We start from the raw sequence: 21,670 nt of genomic DNA, 5'->3' as shown, positions 1-21,670 counted from the left end.
GAAAAACTGAAGGTCTTGGCACAGAGGCTGCAATCCAGCTTCCCGTTAAACCAGCAGGAGTTAGCACCTAAATGCTTTATTTTAGGGTCTGCTCATAAGACTCACTTGGAAAACACTGTAATGAATTTCCTTTGCCTGATGAAACATCCAGCAATTTGATCCGCGGAAGCAGGTGACTGCTGTTTTGTCGTTGTGTTCACTGGATGATTTGTAGTAATGAAAGTGGGGCCGGAGATGAATGCCTGGTGTGAGAACTAAAACACAAGTAGCAGAACTGATGAAGCCTGGTTTGCTAAGGAGTTATCCTTCGTTACCCAAATCCTTCCTTCCCCCAGCTTTCCGTGCACTCCCACTGTGCAAGCGACAGCACAGGCGGCTGCTCATCTGGAGCTGCACGCTTGCTGGCTTGGCAGGACAACAGCTGCCAGTCAGGAAGGTAACTGCTGAATTTCCCTGCTTCACCTCTCTGCGTGCAAGGGCTTGGGATAAGCATTCTCCCCATATAGCCCCAGATTTCTTTAAACATACATTATTTTATTAGTATTTTAAAGCTTTGTTGGTTTTTGAGTTTCTAAATGGGCAAAGGAATTTGATAATCTATTTGGAAAGAGGCAGAGAGAAGAAACAAAAGTTTGTCCTGTAAACCACATTCCTGTAGGAAGTCAGGATAAAAATAGATGAATACGTGCAGCTACATTCAAATTTTGTAGGAAACTCAAGTTAGTTTTAAATCTGAACATGGCTCTGTTTAATTTTTGTTTTCTAATATCCTCAAAAAGCACAGGTAATATAAAACATAATTTAATTGTAGGTATGACGTGACCCATTTGGAGAGGAGGAGCCCTTGCAGCTGAGTGTGTTTTGTACGGAGGGGCGTTCTGTGCTAAGGTACAGCAGTACTTTGGCAAATGCTGTTATAAAAGTAAATCAGTTCCTGAACTGGGCTGTTGCATTCTCCTGATAACATGTTCCAGCTGCTCGGGATTGAAACAAAGAATGTTCCTTACCAAGAAACCTAATTTTAAATGTAAAGTGAATATTTAGGGCATAGATAACGTGTAATACATTTTATTTACATTCAAGTGGTAGTGGTCTGCCTACCTGCAGAATCCAGCTTTTAAATGTGTTAAAGATCTTTGTGGTTGTAAGAATCCTCCGTGGGCAACCTCAGCACAGAGTGCGAGGCTTGCAAACCAATTAATGACAGGCAGCTATCATAAACAGTTTTCTCTGTGATTAAAAGATCTTCTCACTACTTATTAATTTTATTAATGGAGACACCTTATGAATGTAAGGAGACAAATTACTCCAGTAAAAGAAGCAGTAAAAATGGAGGACATCATTTGAAAAAAAATCAACCCTTTGTGGCTTAGGATGTGACAGTTGCTTCTAAAAATTAATAACTAATTTTATTCTTTGAAACATGAACAAAATAGACCCAGAACTCAGGATATACTTCTTTGTAACTAAGAATAAACAAGAGGATTCAACGCTGGCCTGGAATTAGTAAGGACTTACAAAGCTATGTCCCTGTGCAGTGTACACGTGACTTGGAGTTTTTATAACAGGTTATAAATCTCGTGTTCATGCAAAGATCTTTTACTAGAGACAGAATTATTTCAGTGATGCTTTAATTACAATTCCGCAGTCAGATGGCCGATGTATTAATACACTGTAGTATTAAAAGATGTGTGGGAAGACGGAAGCTTTTTATTCCTCCCCCGCAAGTGCTGAAGAGGCAGTTGAACCAAACGCACTCATGGTAAATACCTGTGAACTGCAAAATTAGGCACTGTGATGAATGTGGCCAGTTGGATCTCCATGCCTGTGGCTACTAATGATCACCCGTGAGGCCCACTCTATAATTATTTACAATCAGTTGCTCTCAGTAGCCCAATTAGAAGTGTTGCAGCATTTTGTGTTAAGTGCAGCCTAGTATGTAACTAAGATCAACCAGAGCAGCTATGGGTGATTTAAACATATCAGGAGTGTTTGTAGCATGCAACTTGCACCTCTTGCTATCGGTGACCTTACACCTTTTCTGCAATAATTTAGTACAGCCACTAAATAGAAGATGTGTTGCTTTGAATTGCTACTGCTGGCCCTGAAACACGTGTGCGACTGTAGGTGGGATGAGTTCATCTTGCTGTTGTTTGGCAGGTCACTAGGGACACAAAGTAGGATTTTTAACCTTCTGAAACTTCTTTGTAGAGCCCTTAAGAGGATGTTCAGCAAATCTGAATGTTTAGCATAGGTAAACAGTGACCCAGCCAGCCGAGAGTCTGAGGGCACTCCTCCGCCTCAGCCAGTGCAGACAGACTCACAGCAAGCATTGTGTTCCTTCTTACCCAGACATTCTGCTGAAATTTTGTAAATGCTGGTGGTAAGCATATTGTTAGCCTGGATACATCCAACCATCCAGACTGTGCACTCAGCATTGCCGTTCATGTCACGTATAACGTGATGAAGGTGACTGGTCTTGCAGACATCTGAAGTGATTTTTCTGTGTTGCTTTTACACAGAAGAAAACTGGGCTATGAACTGGGATCTCTGACACACAGCACTATAAAAAAGGAGAGCAAACAAATGGTCTCTTCCCCTGAAGGTTTTGAAGTTGTTGCTTGGATTGGCCATGTTCCATAGCACGAGTCTCTGAGAGATGTGTCACACCAAGCAAAGGTGTAGCTATGTATGCCATCGCTAGACCAAACAAAGCTCAACCATAGCATAAATACAGGCATCTATGTAGTTTATCATAATGTTCTGTTAGCAGTGAAAATAAGGACTGCATGTCTGTTTGTGCCTCTTGCTCTCCGTGCTGATCAATTTATTTAGCTGCCCAAGATGACAGCTGGCTTCTGAGTGTCTCTAAATTTAAGCTCTACTGCCAGTCAAATGTTGCTAAATGCTTTAGTGACATAGTGGCTCACTGGGACTTAAAATGTTCCTGAACCACTTGAGTGCAAAAGAGCCCTTTTTTTGCACTTTGTTTGTGTTTTCATTTGTCCCCGTCAAACTGCTGAGTCAAATGCTATTTTTAGAAAAATGCTGTCCAAAATATTTGCCAAGCTAGTGCAGTTTGCAGTCTTTCAGACTGGGTTTTGTCGAAAGAATAAAAAAAACGATAATTTCTCATTCTACATTTTTCCCATCGTTTTGCTCCAAAGCACGATCTCAGAGTCTTGGACAAAATAACCCTAACCAAGTCACGGATAAGTCAATTCAAATGCTACTGAGGAGAGTTTAAAGTCTTGTATTGAAATTAAAGCAAATTCAGCAGTGGGTTCTAAAAGATGTCTGCTTTTCATGCACAAGAGCAACTTTTCATTATGTTTTGTTAACACGAAGGACACTAACACTTTAAGGGCATAGCTGTTCAGGAAGCCTCGTGTACAATAAAGTCCTGGTGCTACCACGAGCTGTAGCTTCCCTGGGTACATTCAGCAAGAGCAGATCTGAGTAGTCAGTTACTGTTGCTGGTGAGTGACGGTTGGTAACCTCCCATGGTTGCTTATTTTTCCCCCCTCCCTCTCAAACCCCATTGTCCTTAAAAAAAAAAAAAAAAAAAAAAAAAAAAAAAAAAGGTCTGTGGTGTGGTACTGATGCCAGGGGCAAAGGAGGAGAAGAGGTTGTTTGTCCCTACTATAACTATGAACATGCATTGGTGTTTTAAAGATTTGAAGTATTAATATATTTCTCCTGCACCATTTCTTCCTTGTATGTGAGCTTATGTTCATGTTTAAACTGTCTCCTACCCAGCCCTCTTCATAGGACTTCGTCATAGACATTATATAAGGTGTAGCTGCAGTGCATAAGGTTAGGGAAAATGTCAATATTCTTAGTGGGATGTTGGAGCCATCGCTGGTTTTCTTTCTTGATAAGAAAGGCAGGCAAGGAACACGCAGGTTTTTTTCCCCTGCGCCTTTAATTTGCTCATGGAAAGTGCTTTGGTGATGCAGCTATGACATTATCTCTTCTTGCTCCCTCTTAATAGAAGGGAGGGAGAAATAAATCTTGAGACGATAAAATTCAATACAGTTTTGGTGTGTTTTTGAAATGTCCGTGAAATTCCTTTCCTGTCCTCGGATATTTTCTCTCCCTTTGTAAACTAGCCTGATAAATTACACAGTTGGTGCTTTCCAAAGCCGGCTATTCATCTGTGCAAGTTTTTAATTGCACTGGGAGCTGTTTTATCAATTTAGCTTTGGAAAAACAACTTCTCCGCTTTCCTCCTCCTTCCCCGTGCATTAAAAAACAAGGTTTTAAGCCACTTTGTGGACTCATTACTAAGAATGCCAACCAATTAGCCCAATACAAGATGAAGGCCTCCAGCTTCAAACCGAAGAGTGGACTCTCCCCGATGGCACACCGCCACTGGTTTCAGTGAGTTTGGTTTTGTTTCTTCCTGCTGCATGTGGTGGGATTAGGGCATGGGAATCTATTGCTCATTTTATATTTAAAGCAAAACCAAAATGTGTGCAGAAAATCGAATCTTTTTTTTTTTTAGGCTGGGTTTTACAACTATAAATAAATAAGTCTCCCTTTCAGCCCCCCACTGGTTCCTTATGAAAGTTCGTCATGGAAGCCAGCCACCATTGCAGCTAGCGCTAATTGGTACTTCTCTTGGCAGCCTCAACAGAAAGGCCACGGGTTGAAAAGGCTGAGGAATTCATTTACTGCGTAGCCTTAGAATGAAAAATAAAAAATAGCCTTTCCAGCGCAGGTCAGCAGCAGTGTAATATTAGCAGCATGTAATAAAAAATAAGTAAATACAATCTTCTCAAGTTTTTCCATGCTAATTCATGATTCAAAGGCATGTGGGTTATCCAAATAACGACAGCGCTCAATGTGGAATAGATAGAAATATCCTTTAATTTTTATTTGACCCTGTCATATCTGACGTATTAGTGAATTTTAAAATAAAATGTTGGCAGTTTTCATTGGCTACATACAGAGCTTTTGGCATCTGCCTCCAGGCGTACAGCCTCTAGGATGAAGCAAAGCAGTAGGTAAACATCTTAATTTATTGGAAATATTCTAGTGGTATCTTTCCATAAGAAGTTTCAACCTGTCTCTGTTGATGGTAATCAGTCTAGTTCAGGTGGAAAATACTTGTTCACCACTGAAGGTTTGCCTTCTGACCTCAGCCTTGGCACCAGCTGAACTGGGTGTTTCAGAAAAAAAGACAAGTGTCTGGCTGGTGTCCTCAGGGAGGGGTGTCAGGTGGTTTCCCAGGAGCAGCAATAACAGGGCCCAGGTGCATAGTTTTGATCAATCCTTGGTCAAAGATAACAACGCGTGAGCTGGGCTTATTACTTGGCAAAAGTTGAGGGAAGAGCGGGCTTTGCAGAACATGGTGTAGCCCTACGAAATGGCAGGGGGCTGGAAGCCAGGAGCTTGCCAGGATGTAGGCTTCAGTCAGGAGTCTGCTTTAGTCTCCTGAAAGGTCTCTGTAAGCTTTGACAACCCAGCCTCGTGTAGGAACTCCGCTTTTTAAATTGGCCTTTCTGCACGGGCAGGGCTTTAAAAGTAATTGTGCCAGTTCTTCTGATTACAGCATTGCTGAATAAAATGAAGGCAGGCAGTTCAGTGCTATGTTAGCTGCAGGCTGAAATGATTGCTGGAACCCCGTAGTGTGTAAGGTAAGCCGTGTATTTGGAACTTCAACAGATGCCATACCCAACTGATACGGCTGCATTTACTCATCTGTGGGGTAACAATCTGTTGGCACAAGCCAACATGCATGTGTCAAGGTGTGTGCTGTGGGCTTGATCCTGCTCCTGCTGGAGCCAGTGCAAAATACTCTCCTAATTTTTTAGAGCAATTAAAAAAAAAGCTTTGAACAAGACACTTTCTGAACTGTCAGGTAGCTCATAGGCAGAGCCCAGCTGCGTTTGGCTTCTTGGTGAAGCAGCTGTCAGGATGGGAAGAAGTTGCAGTGCCCTAATCACCGAAAGGTTGAACTGTTGTTCAAGGGCGTGTGGGTGATGAATGTTGCAGTTTTAAGAGCCTGGATACCTAGGTGAAGAAAAGAGATGTGCTTAAGTTTCAGCGGAGCATTTCCTGACTCTTCCCATCCCTTAGGTGCCTACCTTTAATGTTGCTTTAATGCATTTTTAATGGCACGTATAATAAACTGTTTCCCTGGACAAGTGTAAATTGTGCCAACTTTCTGGTCGCTGAATGTATGCACTTCTTAGCTGTGTGCCTTGCTGGTAGGCTCCTGGAACAGATAAATTCTTTGAATAAAACAGGAAAATTCTTGGCTCCTGAATCCACTTCCAATGAAGTGAGTGAGTTTTGATTGTTGATTTTGGAGCATTAGGGACTGATATTCAGACCAGGGTCATCAATACTTAAGTGTGCAAGTCTACAACAGGACAGTGCTTGATACTGTGTAAATTTGGATATCACCAAAAGAAACCTTGGGATGTGTAAATAGTTCAGTCCAGTGGCCTCCCGGTGCCGTGACCTGCCTCGTTAAAGTAATTACAGCAGTGATTTTCAGTGGAGATTTTAGGCACACATTAAAACATGAGTTCTTGAAAATGCAGCAAACGAAGAAAATGAAGAACCTGACATGAATTTTTTTAATGACCATCCCACCTACGTTTCTTGAGGGATTAAAGATAAAAATCAATATGGGTTTTTAGAGGTACTTAATATAAATAGGAATATGGAAAGTATAAAAATCCTAATAACTAGGTTGTGCAGTAAAACTTGATAGGATACTTAATGAAAAGGGTGAGGACAGTAATGAGAGACTCCTTTGTCTCTTTTGTGTCAGGCTTTTGATAATGTGGCATGCAGTTCATATAAGAAAATCCTTTTTGAAGCAGTTTGTGCTCTTTGAGCAGGGTAAAGTCATAAAAAAGGATGATCCAGTGATAAAATTGATAGCCTTGGCCTGGAGATGTAAAAGTTTAGTTCTTTGACTTGCTTTGATTTGTACGATTCTGATGCATGTTGCTAAATACTGGTCCCTGTTTCCAATCTGTGAAGTGGGGATGACATTTCACCTGGCAGGGGAGTTCATGTAGCCAGCCACAGACAGACTGCGAGATGCTCCAGTACTGCAGCAGCCAAGGAATGGAAGGCAAGTTGTAACTGAGCATTGCGAAGGCTTGGGAAGCAGGGAAGAGGTAAGATAGTCTTCCACAATGCAACACCAGAAGCACAATCAGGCTTCTGGCCCCCAAGTTTAGGAAGCCTTGGCTGTGACTGGGAGAACACACGGCTGGGCCAGGATGATCACCTGTTCAGCCTGGTTAGCTCCTGGACTTGAAGGGAATAATAGAAATTTTCAGAATAGAAAGAGTAGCAAAACCAGACTTTTGGGGTGTTTGTGACTACTCTGCCTTTGGGCTGGGTCTTGACCTGCTCTGTGCCATGGTGCAAGGGGCAGAACAAGAGGACAGGGTGTGTAGCTCGAGGAGCTTATCTCCTAGCAGCTGTGAGTATTTTGAGGGTGCTGCGCAGGAGAGTAGTAGAGGTAAAAAGAAGGGAGCTGAACTGTAGACCCATGTTTTTTGTGAACTTCATGAGATTTGTTCAAAATGCATCTCTGTATGCTAGCCTCCAATATGGAGCAATTAGGTTCTCTATTAAGGAAGGCATTTACGAAGGCTATTCCAATCAGAAAAAAAATCTTCCCGTAAATGTGCGGCAGGTGGTGTGAAGGGAACATTAGTTTCTTTGGGGATTTGCTGCCTCATTTCTCCCATTACTGCTGTCTTCCCTCTCTCCTAAAAAGTCCTTACAGTCCTACTGAGGCAACTGCAAGGGAGTAGCTACAGCTGCTGGAGAGCCAAGGGGCAGCCCAAAGGACACTCACCCTGCTCTCCCCATCTCTGGGAGCCTTGGTAGGCTTAGTTATTCATCAGAGCAGTCTCTTACAAGACTTGGGTAGTTTTAGCTGGCCTTTTAGTCCAGTGAGAAGTCCACATTTGTGTGTGTGGCCGGGATGAGACTGTCCTGCAAACTTAACCCCCGTGTACTCATAAGCTGTTGATGCTTTTGTGGTGAGTTCTGATAGGAGCGAAGCGTAATTTATTTTTATAGGTTTACTTTGCTCGCCTCTAATGACCAGTTAACAGCAGGAATTAGTTTTAAGAATTAAGCAGTCAGGTTTATTTCTTCTGAAATAAATTAATTTCCTTGCCTGGATGAGCTTAATATATGGTGCAGGGTTCTCATTTGGAAAGAGCCTTACAATATCTCTGCTGCTTGAATCGTTACCAGCAGAGTTTTCATTATCAAGTTTATCTTTCTAAATACTTTATGGCTTCAATTTTTATTATCCTGTGAAAGGCAGAGTAGGGAACTTACTTTAAAGGGCAAATAATGAACAGAGAAACCTACAGTGGAAGATTGCTTGCCTGTCTGTCTGCTCCTTGTGCCCTTCCAGAGGGTGAGTTTGGCAAGTGGTGCCGTCTTTGAGTTACTAATAAATGAATCCAGTGCGTTGAGGTGTTATGCTGGTGGTGGAGGTGTCTTCTGGGGTCCTGCCTGCTCGTGGTTAGCAAGATTTGTAGCACATTTCTGCGAAGTAAGTGACTGCATCTCAGCTGGTAACTACTTTTGCTCTGATCTTGGCCAGGAAGTGTCCGTGATATCCCTTCCTGATGCTTGTAGGTGACTTCAGTAATAGCCAATGTGACCATATTTTTTTAACCCCCAACCCCTCAACCTTCAGTGCTCTGGGATATAATTACCTTTCCTAGGGAAATCTCAATTTTGCATCCAAGTGGAATAATTACGGTCTAATGGAGAAGGAATCCTTCTGGTGGCATTTTTCATAAACTCTTAACAGTTTCACCTTGAGGCAGCCATGCTGTTGTCTCCCTCTTTCATATTGCAATAGGGGAAGATTAATTTCCAACACCTACTCGGGGCAATGTTCCTCCAAGCTGATGTAGGAAGTGTAATTCACATCTCCCAGTGCCAGCTGATCCACCTTCCTTCACTTCTTTTCCCACCTAAGAGGGATGGGAGGAGGCACCACCGTCTCCCAACGCTGTTTGCTACCAGGTGCACCATGGTTTTGAGGAAGAGGCTCTATATGTGCAGCGTCATCTCCAATAGCTGGAAGCTGAAGCCAGATATGAGATGGAAATGAGGAACCGTGCAATTTTTGTTGTTGGGCTTTTTATGTTAAATAAAGACAGTGCTGAGCTTAGAGAGCTTTCCTGAGCCATGGAAGATGGGGGTATGTTTTTCAAAGGTTAGCTTCAGGAGCCCAGCTCAGCCAGGGCTCCCTGTAGTGCTGAGAGATGACTCTGGGAGCAAGATGGAGCAGAAATCTCCTCTCCACAAATCTTTGACATAAAGAGCATTCATGTCAAAAGGAGATGTGCTCTGATGTGCTCAGAACTGAGGGTAGAAGCATGTTTTATGCAGGAGGTCATAAGAATTGTCTTCCTCGAAGCCCCGTGGAGGCAGCCTGTGGGACCAGCGGTGTTTCAGCCTCCTCTGCTCTGAGTTCCCTCTGCCGAGGTCTGTTGCTGGCTGGAGGCAGCCCTTCTGCTGGACCTGGGAGAACAGCACCAATGCAGAAGGGATTCCTGGAGCTTGGTTAAATGCTTACCAGTTTGGTCTGGTTTATCTTAATGTAATGCAGTGAACTGATTGTCTTTTTGGAGGAAAAAACACAACAACTTGTTCTTTAACTGTCTAAAAAAATGCCATTATGAATATTCTGAGCAGTTTCGGCAATGCTGGGGGAAGTAATTATGTCAGCATGAAAAAGATGATCAAGAATTGGATTTCAAATGCTTTTACCTCTGCAACCAAGGCAATCAAATGCGGAGCTGAGGCTCAGCTCACTCCACGTGCATCCCTATGTACCAGGAAGGCGTCAGGTGGCTCACGTGGCTGATCAGGACTTTGCTGGTATCCACATGAATCTCCTGCTAGCACTCCAGGCTGAGCTTCTATGTTTTTTGAGTGCTGACAGCTCTGCACCGGGACATCCGTGCCTCCTGTGCGTGCTCTGCAGCACGTGCAGGAGGTGCTCCCCAGGGATGGGGTCGCTACCACCGCAGTCACGCGCTGACCGAGTTGTAGTCCCCTTGGGGCACAGCTGCGTGGGGCCAAAGAGCTGCTTCTAGGCCAGGATTTTCTTCTGTTTGTGCACAGTGGGATCAGGTTTGTGGTGGTGGCAGCGGTGGGGACAGATGCTGTGCTGCTCTCCTGTCACTGGGATGAACTGCGCAGCCCACACAGCCGAGGCGTTGGGCTGCAGCTGCAGAAATGGGGCATGACTGCACTAACCTAAACCAATGAAGTGTTTTCTTCTCATTCCATATTTCTAGTTCCTTAGAGTTTTTTCCAGGCTGACCTTTTACAGCCCTGTACAGCCAGGAAGCTTTTGCTTGTTATCGATCCCTAAGAAAAATTATGCTTGGTCAAATCAATCTACCTTTACAAGTACGGTAACAGGGTAAGGGCAGTCTGAATTTGTGTACGCATGCATACACAGCCAGCTGGTGAAAATTAGAACTCAATGCAGTGTTAAAGATGTTGAAGCTGCTCGTGCTCATCTGTTAAGAAAGCATCAAGTATTGAATCTCTTGTCTCAAAGCATTGGGAATCTTACCTGGGAGGGCAGCACTGCTGTTCGGAAGGAGATGGATGGTTTGGAGGTGTGAAAAAATTCTCAGAGCAAGTACTGGAGAGAAAACAGAATGCATAAAATTTCTCGAGCCCCTGGTCCTTCCTAAGATGAATTTCTTGTAATAAGCAGAAATCTGGAGCTCTGCTTATGGCCTGGGTCCGAGGCAATGAGGTTTTGCGGACTGTTAGGACCATTAAGTGAACATGGCACCAGCAGGGCTTGAGATGCATACCTGTGCTTGTGGGGAGAAAAGGCTGCTTTCATCTTGGTTTGCACCCTCCCTCCCTGATGAATTTGTGGATGATTTCCCATCAGATGTCTGCAATGCAGACGGCTAAATTATGCAAGGGAATCTGCAGCTGCTGTAGTTTATGCCCTCGTGCAGTGGTGAAAGAGCTGTAAGCTGCCTTGTGTCAGGCTGTAGAGTTACTCTTATATACTGTATAAGAAATCTTTGTGTAGTAAAAACTTATGGCAGTGGAGAATAGCCTGGTGTTCTCACACAAGTGATGAGAGGGCTGGGGCTTGCGTGTCCTTGCTCTGGCTCTGAGGATTAGCATCTTGCCACCACATTCTTGCTTTTGTATGTACGGGTGTTTGGGTTCTGAGTTAAAAAACAGGGTGCATGTAAGGGCTGGCTGCTCTGCTGTGTTGAGAGGTCACTGCTCCTCTGGGACTAGGAAAGGAGAAATCAAAGGGATTTCCTCTGGAGTTATTTATTTAGAGAGTGAAGGTGCATCTGAATTTTTTTTGGAGATAATTTTTCCTTGGAGGTGTCAGTAAGTCCTCCCTGAACGTAGCCTGAACTGCCGGTGGCCCACCTGCAGGACATGCGTTCTGCTTCAAATTTGTTTTCTCATCAGGCCAATGGAAATGTTTTTGGTATGCGGCTATAAATGTGCGTGGAGATGGCACGATACAATAAATAGCTGGTGCACGATAACAGTACCCAAGCAGGCTGTCGATAGCAGACATTTAATGATTCTTTGAAATCTTTATTTGCAATTTAATTTGTCTCTGGGGTTCTTCATGTCAGAAATTCCTTATCCACAGTTGCCGGGATGCTGGTATTTATCTCTTGCCTGTCACGTACATTTCAGATCGTCAGACAACGTTGTGTTAAAATGAGAGGACATGACCAAAAGCACAGTGTTTATTTGTATAGCTATAATAACCCGAAACGAGCAAGCAATACATGACAGAGGCAGAGTTTTATGTTTCGAGGACAGCACTAAGACAGCATTTGAAGGAGCTTAGCTGGGGGTGCTTGGCTGCTCCTCTGCAGGCAAAACTTGGTTTTAGCAGCGGAAGTGTTTGAGTTGATTCCCTTCTGAAAATGTCTGGAGCAGCTGCGCTCAGTCGCGAGTCTCTGCTGTGATGCCAAACGGGTTGCTACAAACAAACACGTGTGCTTAGGGGAAAAAAAGGTTGCTCAGTGCACTCAGTGGCCGTCCCTTTGTCGGTGTGCTGCTCACCCTTGCACATTAGCCTTGCTCTGTCCACGCTTGGCCTTTCCATCTGCGATGGACAAAGTGCTGGTGAGCGCTGTCCTCTGCCCTGCGGTGGCTTTCTGGAGGGAGCTGTGTGTGGAGACCCCAGCCCCCATCCTCCTGGGTGCAGCTGAGCTGTGGGATGGCAACTGCACTGAGGGAAGGAGCTATTTATCTGCCTGACTATGCAGTGCAAATGAGAAGATTGATTATAAATAAACTGGGAAAACAGAATTCTTGCTTCATTTAGGCAGCTCTTTTAACCAGCTAGCGAGAGCCTGGCTTGTACTGCAAGTCCTAGTGCCGATTTGTAGGCTTTGACTTGTTCGTCCTCTTGTATCCCTCTTCCTTTAGTCTTACTCTGTGTGGTCTTTCCTTTTTAAGCAGCTTGGACCCTGCAGCCTGGGTCTCCTGGGGTCTCCTGTTGTGCAGGTGGAGCCAGGCGAGGTGTTTAGGGGACAGGTGAGGTGTCCAGGACCTACAGGCACCCAGGGGTGGTGTCTGCTGCAGGACTGAGGGTAACTGATTTGTACTTTCCTGTCCTCTGACAGAGCAGAAGGAGGCTGTGGGGTCCTCTGTGCCTCCAGGTCCCTGCTGTCCCTTCAGCATTCCCACCAGCAGAGGTTCAGAAGAGGCTGCGGGGCATCCTTGTGTTGGCTCTGACTTTCCCCGTCTCACCTGGGACTGAATGAGTTCCTTCCCTCGCTTTGTCTCTCAGGTTTAATGTCAGTATACACTTGACACAACAGTGCATCTTTTAAGAGCACATCTGTCAAAGGTGCCCACTACAAAGCTGGGGCTTCCTTCCACAATCCCAGCTGACCTTATGCAGCACTTCGGAGCATCTGGGCTGAGGGCCCGTAGGGTTGTTATTTTCTCATTCGTTTTATGAACAGAGAATCTCTAAAACTAGGGAAGTTTAACGCAGAGGGATACAGCTGCTGCGGAACAACATAATGTGGCAATCAAAAGAGAGGCAGTGACCTTGGTATTCATTTAAATGACTTTTTCATTGGCCTTGAGAATTTAATGGCAATTCTCACAGGATTATTGAAAGGTAGGATAAATAATCATAGGAGAGATGAATTGATTTGCAGCGTGTAGATCTGACTTCTGACTCGTCTCTCCCCCTCTCTGCCATGGTAGGCAGAAGCAGGCTGTGGCACGCAATAGCACAATTCTCATAAAGATGGCCAGATAAACATCGTTTATCGTGGGAGAAGCTCTTGAGATTTGTTGTCCCTGTTTCAGATTCAGTTTAACGTGCTGGCTTTTTTTCCAGGCTGACGTATCATGCTGTCCTCTGCCAGGGGTAGAACAAGCATTGCATGATAAAGATTTGAGGACTTCACTTTGCATTTAAGTGCCTTTAAAGACCTGATCCTGCCTTCCCTTTATTTTAAGCATGAGTTAGCAAGCTTTATGGAAGTCTGTAGTGCTGTATCTGTGTGATGTTTGTGAAAGAACCCAGAACGCTGGCATTTCCTAGTCTGAATATCCTTCCCCAAAATTATACTTCCATGAATTTCAGATGCTTTAGATTTATTTTATTTCCTGAGCAAAGTATGCCTAGCTCATTTCTTCTTTTCTCTGCACAGGTATGTGGAGACTCAGGTTGTTTGATGCTTTTGGTTGATCAGATCTAATATTAATAACTGGGGAATATAGTGTAGATGGTGTGTAGATACAGTATCTCGCGCACAGTGTGAAGTTTGCTCAGGCTGGAGGACACGCAGTGTAAAGCCTGCCAAGGTGAACTTACCTCTGCAGAAAAGTCTTTTTTCGAACAAATTTGAGCTAGCTAATTCAGTGAAGCTCCCAGGTATCTGAGCTGTGATTCGAGATGCCCTTTACTTAGAAGTGAAGAAGAGCACAAAACGAATAAAGTTCCTGCTCCTAAAAGGAGAAATAAATCAATTCAGGCAGGTGTCAAAGGGAACTGTCAGCCCATTCCAGAAAGCCATATGCCTGCAAGTTTTCTGTGGGTGGCAAATAAATCATATTGCCAGCCTCTTTTGTGCCTTTAACCAAGGCGAGCAGTGCTGAGACAGTAACTCTTCCTCAGCCTTTTTCAGCTCCTTCCTGAGTTCACCTCTGAAGCTCTTGCCTCAGGTTCCCAGCTCGGTCACACGTGCTCTCGCTGAGAACCAAAAAAACAAAAAGCAAAACTTCATCCTGCAGCTGAGACCCCTTTTTGGCTGCTCCTACCACAATAAAACATTGGCTTTGCTCAGAGGAAGTATGCGAGGCTGTTAATGCAGCGATCGCTGTGCAGACAGGTAGGCAGCGGGGACTGGAGCCGGTGTTTGAGCTGGAGTTCACCGTGGGATCAGCAGTTCGGGTGTTTGCGTAATTCTCAGGTGGGATTTGGACACTCCTCAAATCTGTCTGCCCTGAGCTGCAGTCACAACCACGGCCCTGCTATAAGCATGCCCTGCAAGCGTTTCCTGGTGTGCTTGGAGCTCTGCAGAGGCCCCTGCTTGCTCGGGGAAGTCACCCTCTGATCTGATGCCCTGTCACTTCTCGGCTGTGAGCAGTCTTTGGCTGGTTGAGTTCAGGCTCAGGTTAGTGCCTGGTGGCTTTGTCAGTCGTCCTGTTAGTGGGGATCAGAGCGGTTCCGATTTTCATCCTTGCTTGATTTTCTGTTAGACAATGATGTAAAAATAGTCCCAGCCCCTTTGTCTGTATGCCTCAGGAACTGCTGTTGCTGAAGCTGTATTGAAACAGATTGCTCGCTGGATTTTCTGTTACAACTTTCAAAAGCTCAGCAAAGTCTGGGCTTTCAAGTACCCATTCCAGCGATAACAGCTGAAGAAAGAAAAGCAGGCTGCTGCTGCAACCAGGAGGAAAAAGCACGGTGAGGGCTTGCAGAGAAGGTTGGATTGTGGTGGGGCCAGAAAACTCAGAGCACCTGTTGGGCCACGCAGCGAGCCTGGTTCCAGCTCTGTGTGTTTGAAATCAACACACCAGGGCTGGGTGTTGATCCTGGCTGTTGATCCTTGGGCCAGGACTGTGGGGCAAGGAGGGGGCTGTCCCACAGCATCCCCCTGCATCACAGCAGGACCCTCACCTGGTCCCAAAAGCTCAGCTTGCCTGAAAGCAAATGGTGAAAGCATTTTCATTTGCACCCAAATAATTTATTTTAAATCTGTTTTTCTCGTGCGCTCATTTATTTTACTTTATTGTAATGTCAGCACTCGGCAGTGAAGTAATGGCAGATCTCTCAGGAGAACTTGCACGAGCGAGAAAGCACCATTATCTTGGTTTTACAGGCCCTGCTTATGTCGAGAACATATGTGGTGGTGTAATTATGCTGATGTGATTAAATCAGTGCAAATCCTTGCTGGAGGGACACGCCGCACCGCTGTAAAGCGTAGCTTATTATCAGCGCAGTTTAGTTCAAATTACACGACTCAATTAAGCTGTGCTCGTAGAAACCTCGGCTTAAAGTCAGGAAGTCACGTGAGGGTCTGTGTCGGATTTTTACTGCAGATAAAAATTTGGAAACAGAAATGGGTGAGGCATAGCGTCACCCAAGAGCATGCTAGAATCGATGGGCTTGACAACTACTGCCCGTAGTACTTTCTGAGAGGGAAGTGAGCTGGGTGAAGATTTCTTTCTTCAAAGTGTAGAGACCACTTTGGAAAATGTCCTAAATCATTGTAAGGCTTTGCAAATAAAGTAAGTAAAATGCATACTAAATTCTAGTAAATCTCTACCACATGGTTTTGGATTTTGGTAAGGCTGGATGGGTCAACGAATAACCATGGTGTGTACAAATTAACTGGATTTTTTTTTGGCAGGGTGTGGGCACTGTAAGAAAATGAAGCCAGAATATGAGAAGGCTGCAGAGTTTCTCCACGCAACCAGTGATGTAAGTTAATTTCCTTTATTATATCCTTCTAATAATCAGTAATAAATAACCGGAGTAATAAGTGACTTTTATCCCTACAACAAATTCAGCTGTTCTCATCCTCCCACAGGACCCTTCAAAATGTGCTTCCAAAGTACAGTCTCATCGCTAATGCATGAACCCTGCCAAAGTCTTAGAAAGAACATTCTGTCTTGAACGAAAACAAAATCGAAAAATGTTTATGTATTCTGCTGCAGGCCTTATACGTAATATGATCAAATCCAAAATGGATTTTTTTTTGCCTTATTTAAAGGCACTGAATGTGAAGAAACACAGACTTCTATTTATGAATTAGATTTGGGGAAAAAAAAAAAGGGGGTTGATCCCTCTTTCAAGCATCTTGCTTTTATGGTTGCATCATTCCATTAGCATCATCTTAAGTGCTCCATCAACATGGAGCTGGAGAGGAGAGACCTGATAATACAAGTATTAGTATTAGTGCTATTGATTCAGTCCTGCTCTCTGTACGCCATGCAAGAATAGAAGCGGGATTAATCTCCCCAAACTCTAGACATCTTCAGTAGAGACATTGAGTCCCTTTATAACTATAAAAGTGAAGGAGAGGGGGATGTGCAAAACAGGTGAATCACATCCTACAAGTGATGGTAAAAGTGGTCCATGTGTAGATGCCCGTGAGGTAGGGAAAGATGAATTTGCCTTAAAGTAAATTTGTCTTTAACAATGCCTATTTGCCTTGGGAGGAATGGACTTGTGGGAGGAAATGCCGTTTCTGGGAGCAGCTTTTAAGCATTACAAAGCATTGTCTACAGGGAATCTTCCTCAGAAAGGGGAGGAGAATGGGTAATATGCTGGTTACATTTAGTCCTTAAGATATCCTTTCCTGGTTTTGCATCGGGCCTACTGAGAACCTGAGAAAGCGAAGGCACCTAAGTCATGAGTAATTAATTTCCCCAAAGTCCACTACTTCTTGCCAAAGGTGTGGGTACGTGTTCTTATGATTTACAGTCAGTATTTTCTGTTTTAGAGTCCAGGTGTCCTTGCAGCAGTAGATGCTACCGTCAACAAGGCACTAGCAGAAAGATACCACATCTCAGGCTTTCCTACTCTGAAGTATTTTAAGGATGGAGAGGAGAAATACACCCTGCCACACCTCAGAACGAAAAAGAAGATCATCGATTGGCTCCAAAAGTAAGTTTTGAGGGTCTGAGATAGTATTCACATTCCTGGCTGCTGTTTCCTGAAGACTGCTTTGTGAGGAAGTAAATCCTAAAACCTAGCTTTATCAGCTGCCTAAATCCCTTGCTAACAAAAACAAATTGAATTCCAGTATTCAAAGCCATACAAACGTGTATGTTAATTATGGTCTCTAATACACCAAATCCTTTATTTGCTGCGGGGTTTTTCATAGTTGTCCTGGTAATTCTTTCCCAAAATAAATATTTTTCAAATGCATGCTAAGCCTCTCTCCGGAGAAGGAATAGCAATGGCTCTGAAAAATAAACAGAACATTTGTTGTTCCCTCTTCATACTAAGCAGCAGATTTCACTATAAATAACTAAATTTCTGTAGTTGTACTTTTCTCCTTCCAGCATTTCAGAGCCAATGCCTAGACTACCTGCTACATGGGGCTGAAAGAAAGGCACCCAGACCAACTGAAACAGCACCTTTGTCTGCACTTCCCTGCTTTCCTTGGGTGGCGCGCAAAAATATGCAGAATTTGATGTACAATGAAAATAATTTCATTTCAAAGAAGAAAATTGCTGGTACAACTCTCTAAATATTTAGGAGTAAAATATGTATTTCTTTTAAGTACTGTAAGCCAAATATAATTTCTGCACTATTCACTGGAAAAAAAAAGCAGTGTCTGTCTTTTGTGAGGTCATTTAATCATTAAGTGCAGATGACATGAGGAATGCAAGCTTAATTTTTCCAACTCCTGTTTGGTGGGGGGGGAAGGGGATTGTATCTGAGTGCTTCAAACCAAGTAATAAGTTTGGCCTGGCAGCATCTTTGTCACATGTTGGGAAGTTTTATCTGTATCCTACATTTACACACAGCTCTCCCTTGGCCTCCTTGCTTACTCAGCTCCAAGTTGCTGTGTCAGTAGTGGATGTTAAATCGCTGTCCTAGTTCCACCAGCTTGCTGGGGTATTTTGAAAACTGTGTCATTTTAATTGGGTTAAACACTCAGGTTGACACAGCCTATTCGTATTGGCAGTGGAATAAGCAGGGAGGAAGAGGTGGTTCATCCCTTCCAGATCCGCCTGTGCCTCTGTAAGATTTCTGCCTACTGCCTTTGGTAGCCAGTAACACAGGGGCACAGACTTCTTGTCCCCTGGCCTAACTGCTAGATGCTCTCCCAGCTTGAAGTGCAATGGTGTAAGATGCTTGTTTGCTGACTTGAGATAAAATAGCAACAGCTCCACTGAAGCTGATGGAAATAGGGATGTATGTAGGGTGCAGGCTGGAGATAAAATTTCAGCTTGTGAAAACCTATCCCAGTGAGTGGTCTAGTTGCAGCAGCACGAGTTGCAGCTCTGTTGCCTGGTTTGTTTGTGCTGTGCTGTGCTGTCTGTGCTGCCACACGATAGTGTTACCAGTATCTGGGTAGCTTATTCCAGGTCAGCACGAGGAGGTCTGTGTGAGATGAACTCGCACCTCTGGCTGTAACTGTAATCGATGATAGCTCACACTGACTGTGTGTGTGTGAAAATTCAGATCAGCTGCCCTAATTCTATCGCTAACAACTGGCAAATCAATATCGATGGAAATATGATGGATATCCACCAACTGACCTTGAGAAGAACTTTAAAAATTTAGATTTTCTTCACTTAGTTTTTATGTACCTGATACAACTTAAAATGTGTCATTCAAAGTGACAGGAAAGTCTGAAAAGCTAATTTATTACCAAGGCGACATATGAAGGTCTTTATACCATGGCTCCATTCTGATGATTTTATATAAGTAATCACTATTTAAGATACAGCAGGAATGAATTTAATGAGTCTGAGAGAAGTCTGTGAGCTGGTGAATAGCAGAAGTTTTGTTAGAGGTGCTCTGGATGTGCAGGATTGCTCTGATCTAGTCAGTATGTGCAGTCATAATTGAAACCTGACATTCTCTTTATCAAGGTAAAATATTCCAGTTCAGTCACCCCCAGTCTTCCAAGTGGAATGATGCTGATTATTGCATCCTGGCTTTAATATCTGAATTCAAGAGAAGGTCATGAAATTCTTTATAGAGGTTTGTGTGATGGCAATGAAGAGTACAAAAAGGATGTTTGAATGGAAGACGCTGTCCTATATCGGTTGCCTTTTGATTCCACCTGCTTGCTGTTCTCAATTCATGCCTACGGATGACACGGTGATATTAGAAGCAATGTTCTTTTTAGCCAGATGTTGGATGTAATGTAGGAGATCTTTGTTCTGCATTCCTATTCATATGCTTCAGTGAGATCGTTTAAATTATATTTTTACTGAGTTTTAGAAAGTAACGCACATTTTTGTTACCACCTGGTGTCGGAAATATTGAGCGTGTTTTCCTACTGCCCAGGCACCCTGATGGATTGCTCCTCCTTGGTTTCCTCAGAGTACTAAGCAGGATGTGATGGCCTTTTGCATATGCTTCCAGAAACATTCTCAGACTAATCTCATTCTATTCCTTTTTCTAGTCCTGAAGCACCACCTCCACCTGAGCCTGCATGGGAAGAAAAACAGACTAGTGTTATCCATCTTGCAGGAGAAGACTTCAGGGAGTCCTTGAAGAAGAAGAAGCACACTCTTGTCATGTTCTATGCGCCATGTGAGTAAACAACACTCCATGTGCTTGAGTTTTATAAACCCTACAGTTTATGAACTCCTAAATTAATTCCTTCACTGTCCTCAGGTTTTGTGAGGGTAAAGAACTGATTCCAAATGTAACTGCATGGGGCACTATTGTATGTGTCTCTGTAAACTGGAAACAAAACAGTATGCAGTGTTTATTTAAAGAGTTACTGTGTTAATGCAGACAAAGCAGGCAGGGGAACAAAAAGAAAACAGATTTATTTTTCCTCTGCTGTATTTTATGGTCCGCATAACAAAATGTGATCTGTTATAGCAGGACAATGAGCACAGAGAGCCTGGCCCATTATTGCAGCACTTCAGTAGTGAAATTGATATAGTGGTGTAGGAGGAATCACCCCCCAGAGGAAGAGAACAAATTTTGATGGAATAAATTTTGTCTATAATAAGTCTACATTTAAATTGCTACTTAGAATATGGACATTCACCCTTCCAGGTTGTTTTGCATGCATCACACGCATGCTTTCTTTCTGAAGCACCTAACAGTATTTCTAGCAAACTTTTGAATCAGGCCCTTTGGAAGTTAGGTGAATGAAAGAAAAATGCTACACATGTACTCCTCCCCATTCATATTAGACGGCTTCTGTAGGCACATGCCATTTCTAGACACCATTTGTCTTTAGATATGCCTGTGATTCTCATGGTATTGCTGCAGCTAGCAGACTCACCTCTCCCAGCTTCCTCTATTGTCCCAGAGGCAGGCAGAGTCGGTACAGGTGATGAACTTTTAAGGGTTTGCCAAAGAGAGAAGATAGTCCTGGCACTCGGTATCAGGTAGTATTAATTTGCTTTTATAGCACAGTGACTCAGCTCTGCAGTGTGCAAGAAAAATTCTTCCCCATCAGATGGCCAGCCCTGCAATTCACACGTAACCTTCAGATAAGCATTTACCAACTTGTTCCCACGGAACTGAAGGTATTTTCCAGAAAGGGAGAAAAAGCTCAGGTCCTTTATTTTGCTTTTTTTGTTAGAAAATTAGACAGGATGCTTTGGGGCTCTTGCAAAGCCCTGCTGGATGTGTGTGTGGAGAGAAGGGAGGGGTAGAATTCAGAAGGGAGATTTCTGGAAGATGGTAAAAGGAAAGGAAGAGGGACTTAATCCTCTCTCAACTCCAGTTCCTACCATCAATTGACTAGAACTTGCTTGTGTGCCGGGAATTTGTGATTCATGGATCTCAACTGGTTAAGAGTAAATTATAACTTTAAAATCAAATGATTGCATGTGAAATGGTGAGATTTAGGAGTTTGCCATCTTGGCTTTCTGTGGAAGAGAGAGCTCTTCTCTTTTATTTTTAAGTTGCTTTTCTTTAAGGCACTTAAGTTCTTAATCTTTTTTAAGTACATGTTTAGACCAAAGACAGTACGTGCAAAGAGTGCATAGCTCTCAGAGCTGAAAGGACAAGACAACTCGCCTGATGGGTGAATTATGACACTGCTGTTTGCAGGCTGTGGTGAGCAAAGGTCAGCCTGTCCATGCCTGCAGGAATGGGCTGTAAAAGCAAGGTCTGCATGATGCAAGACTGGTCCTTTGAGGCTGCCTTCACACACATTCTTCTTGCACTATTTTGGACATGGTGCTGAATAAGAGTACCTGTATACAAGATGGAGCAGAGTTAACTGAAGCCAATTCTAGACTTAGCGCAACCCTTAAGCCAGCATTGCTGTGGCGTTGTCAGTATGTGGGTCATGTGTAGCTTCTGATTTGGTGGACGTGTCCTCAGTAGACGTGGAAGCTGCCTGTGTGCAAAATAGAAAGCGCCCACACAAATGGAGTGCAACAAGCCTGCCCTTTGGTGGGTGCAGAGGGAAGTAACAGATGAGTATTTTAAATCCATTTTCTGTGAAATAAT

General features: G+C 43.6%; 1 protein-coding gene across 1 annotated transcript in view; it reads left to right on the top strand.

Annotated features, from left to right (window-relative positions):
* PDIA5 (protein disulfide isomerase family A member 5) overlaps positions 1-21,670 on the top strand; it is a 96,676-nt gene that overhangs the window by 49,546 nt on the left and 25,460 nt on the right. Inside the window, exons 12-14 of the mRNA XM_084289610.1 lie at positions 15,909-15,979; positions 17,004-17,167; positions 19,650-19,780. Coding sequence (XP_084145736.1) covers positions 15,909-15,979; positions 17,004-17,167; positions 19,650-19,780 — 366 coding nt within the window. The remainder of the gene's footprint in view (positions 1-15,908; positions 15,980-17,003; positions 17,168-19,649; positions 19,781-21,670) is intronic.

The sequence above is a fragment of the Netta rufina genome, assembly GCF_964035555.1.
Source record: "Netta rufina genome assembly, chromosome: 6".
In the NCBI taxonomy this organism is placed as follows: domain Eukaryota; kingdom Metazoa; phylum Chordata; class Aves; order Anseriformes; family Anatidae; genus Netta; species Netta rufina.
This window is presented reverse-complemented; position numbering and strand designations above follow the sequence as displayed.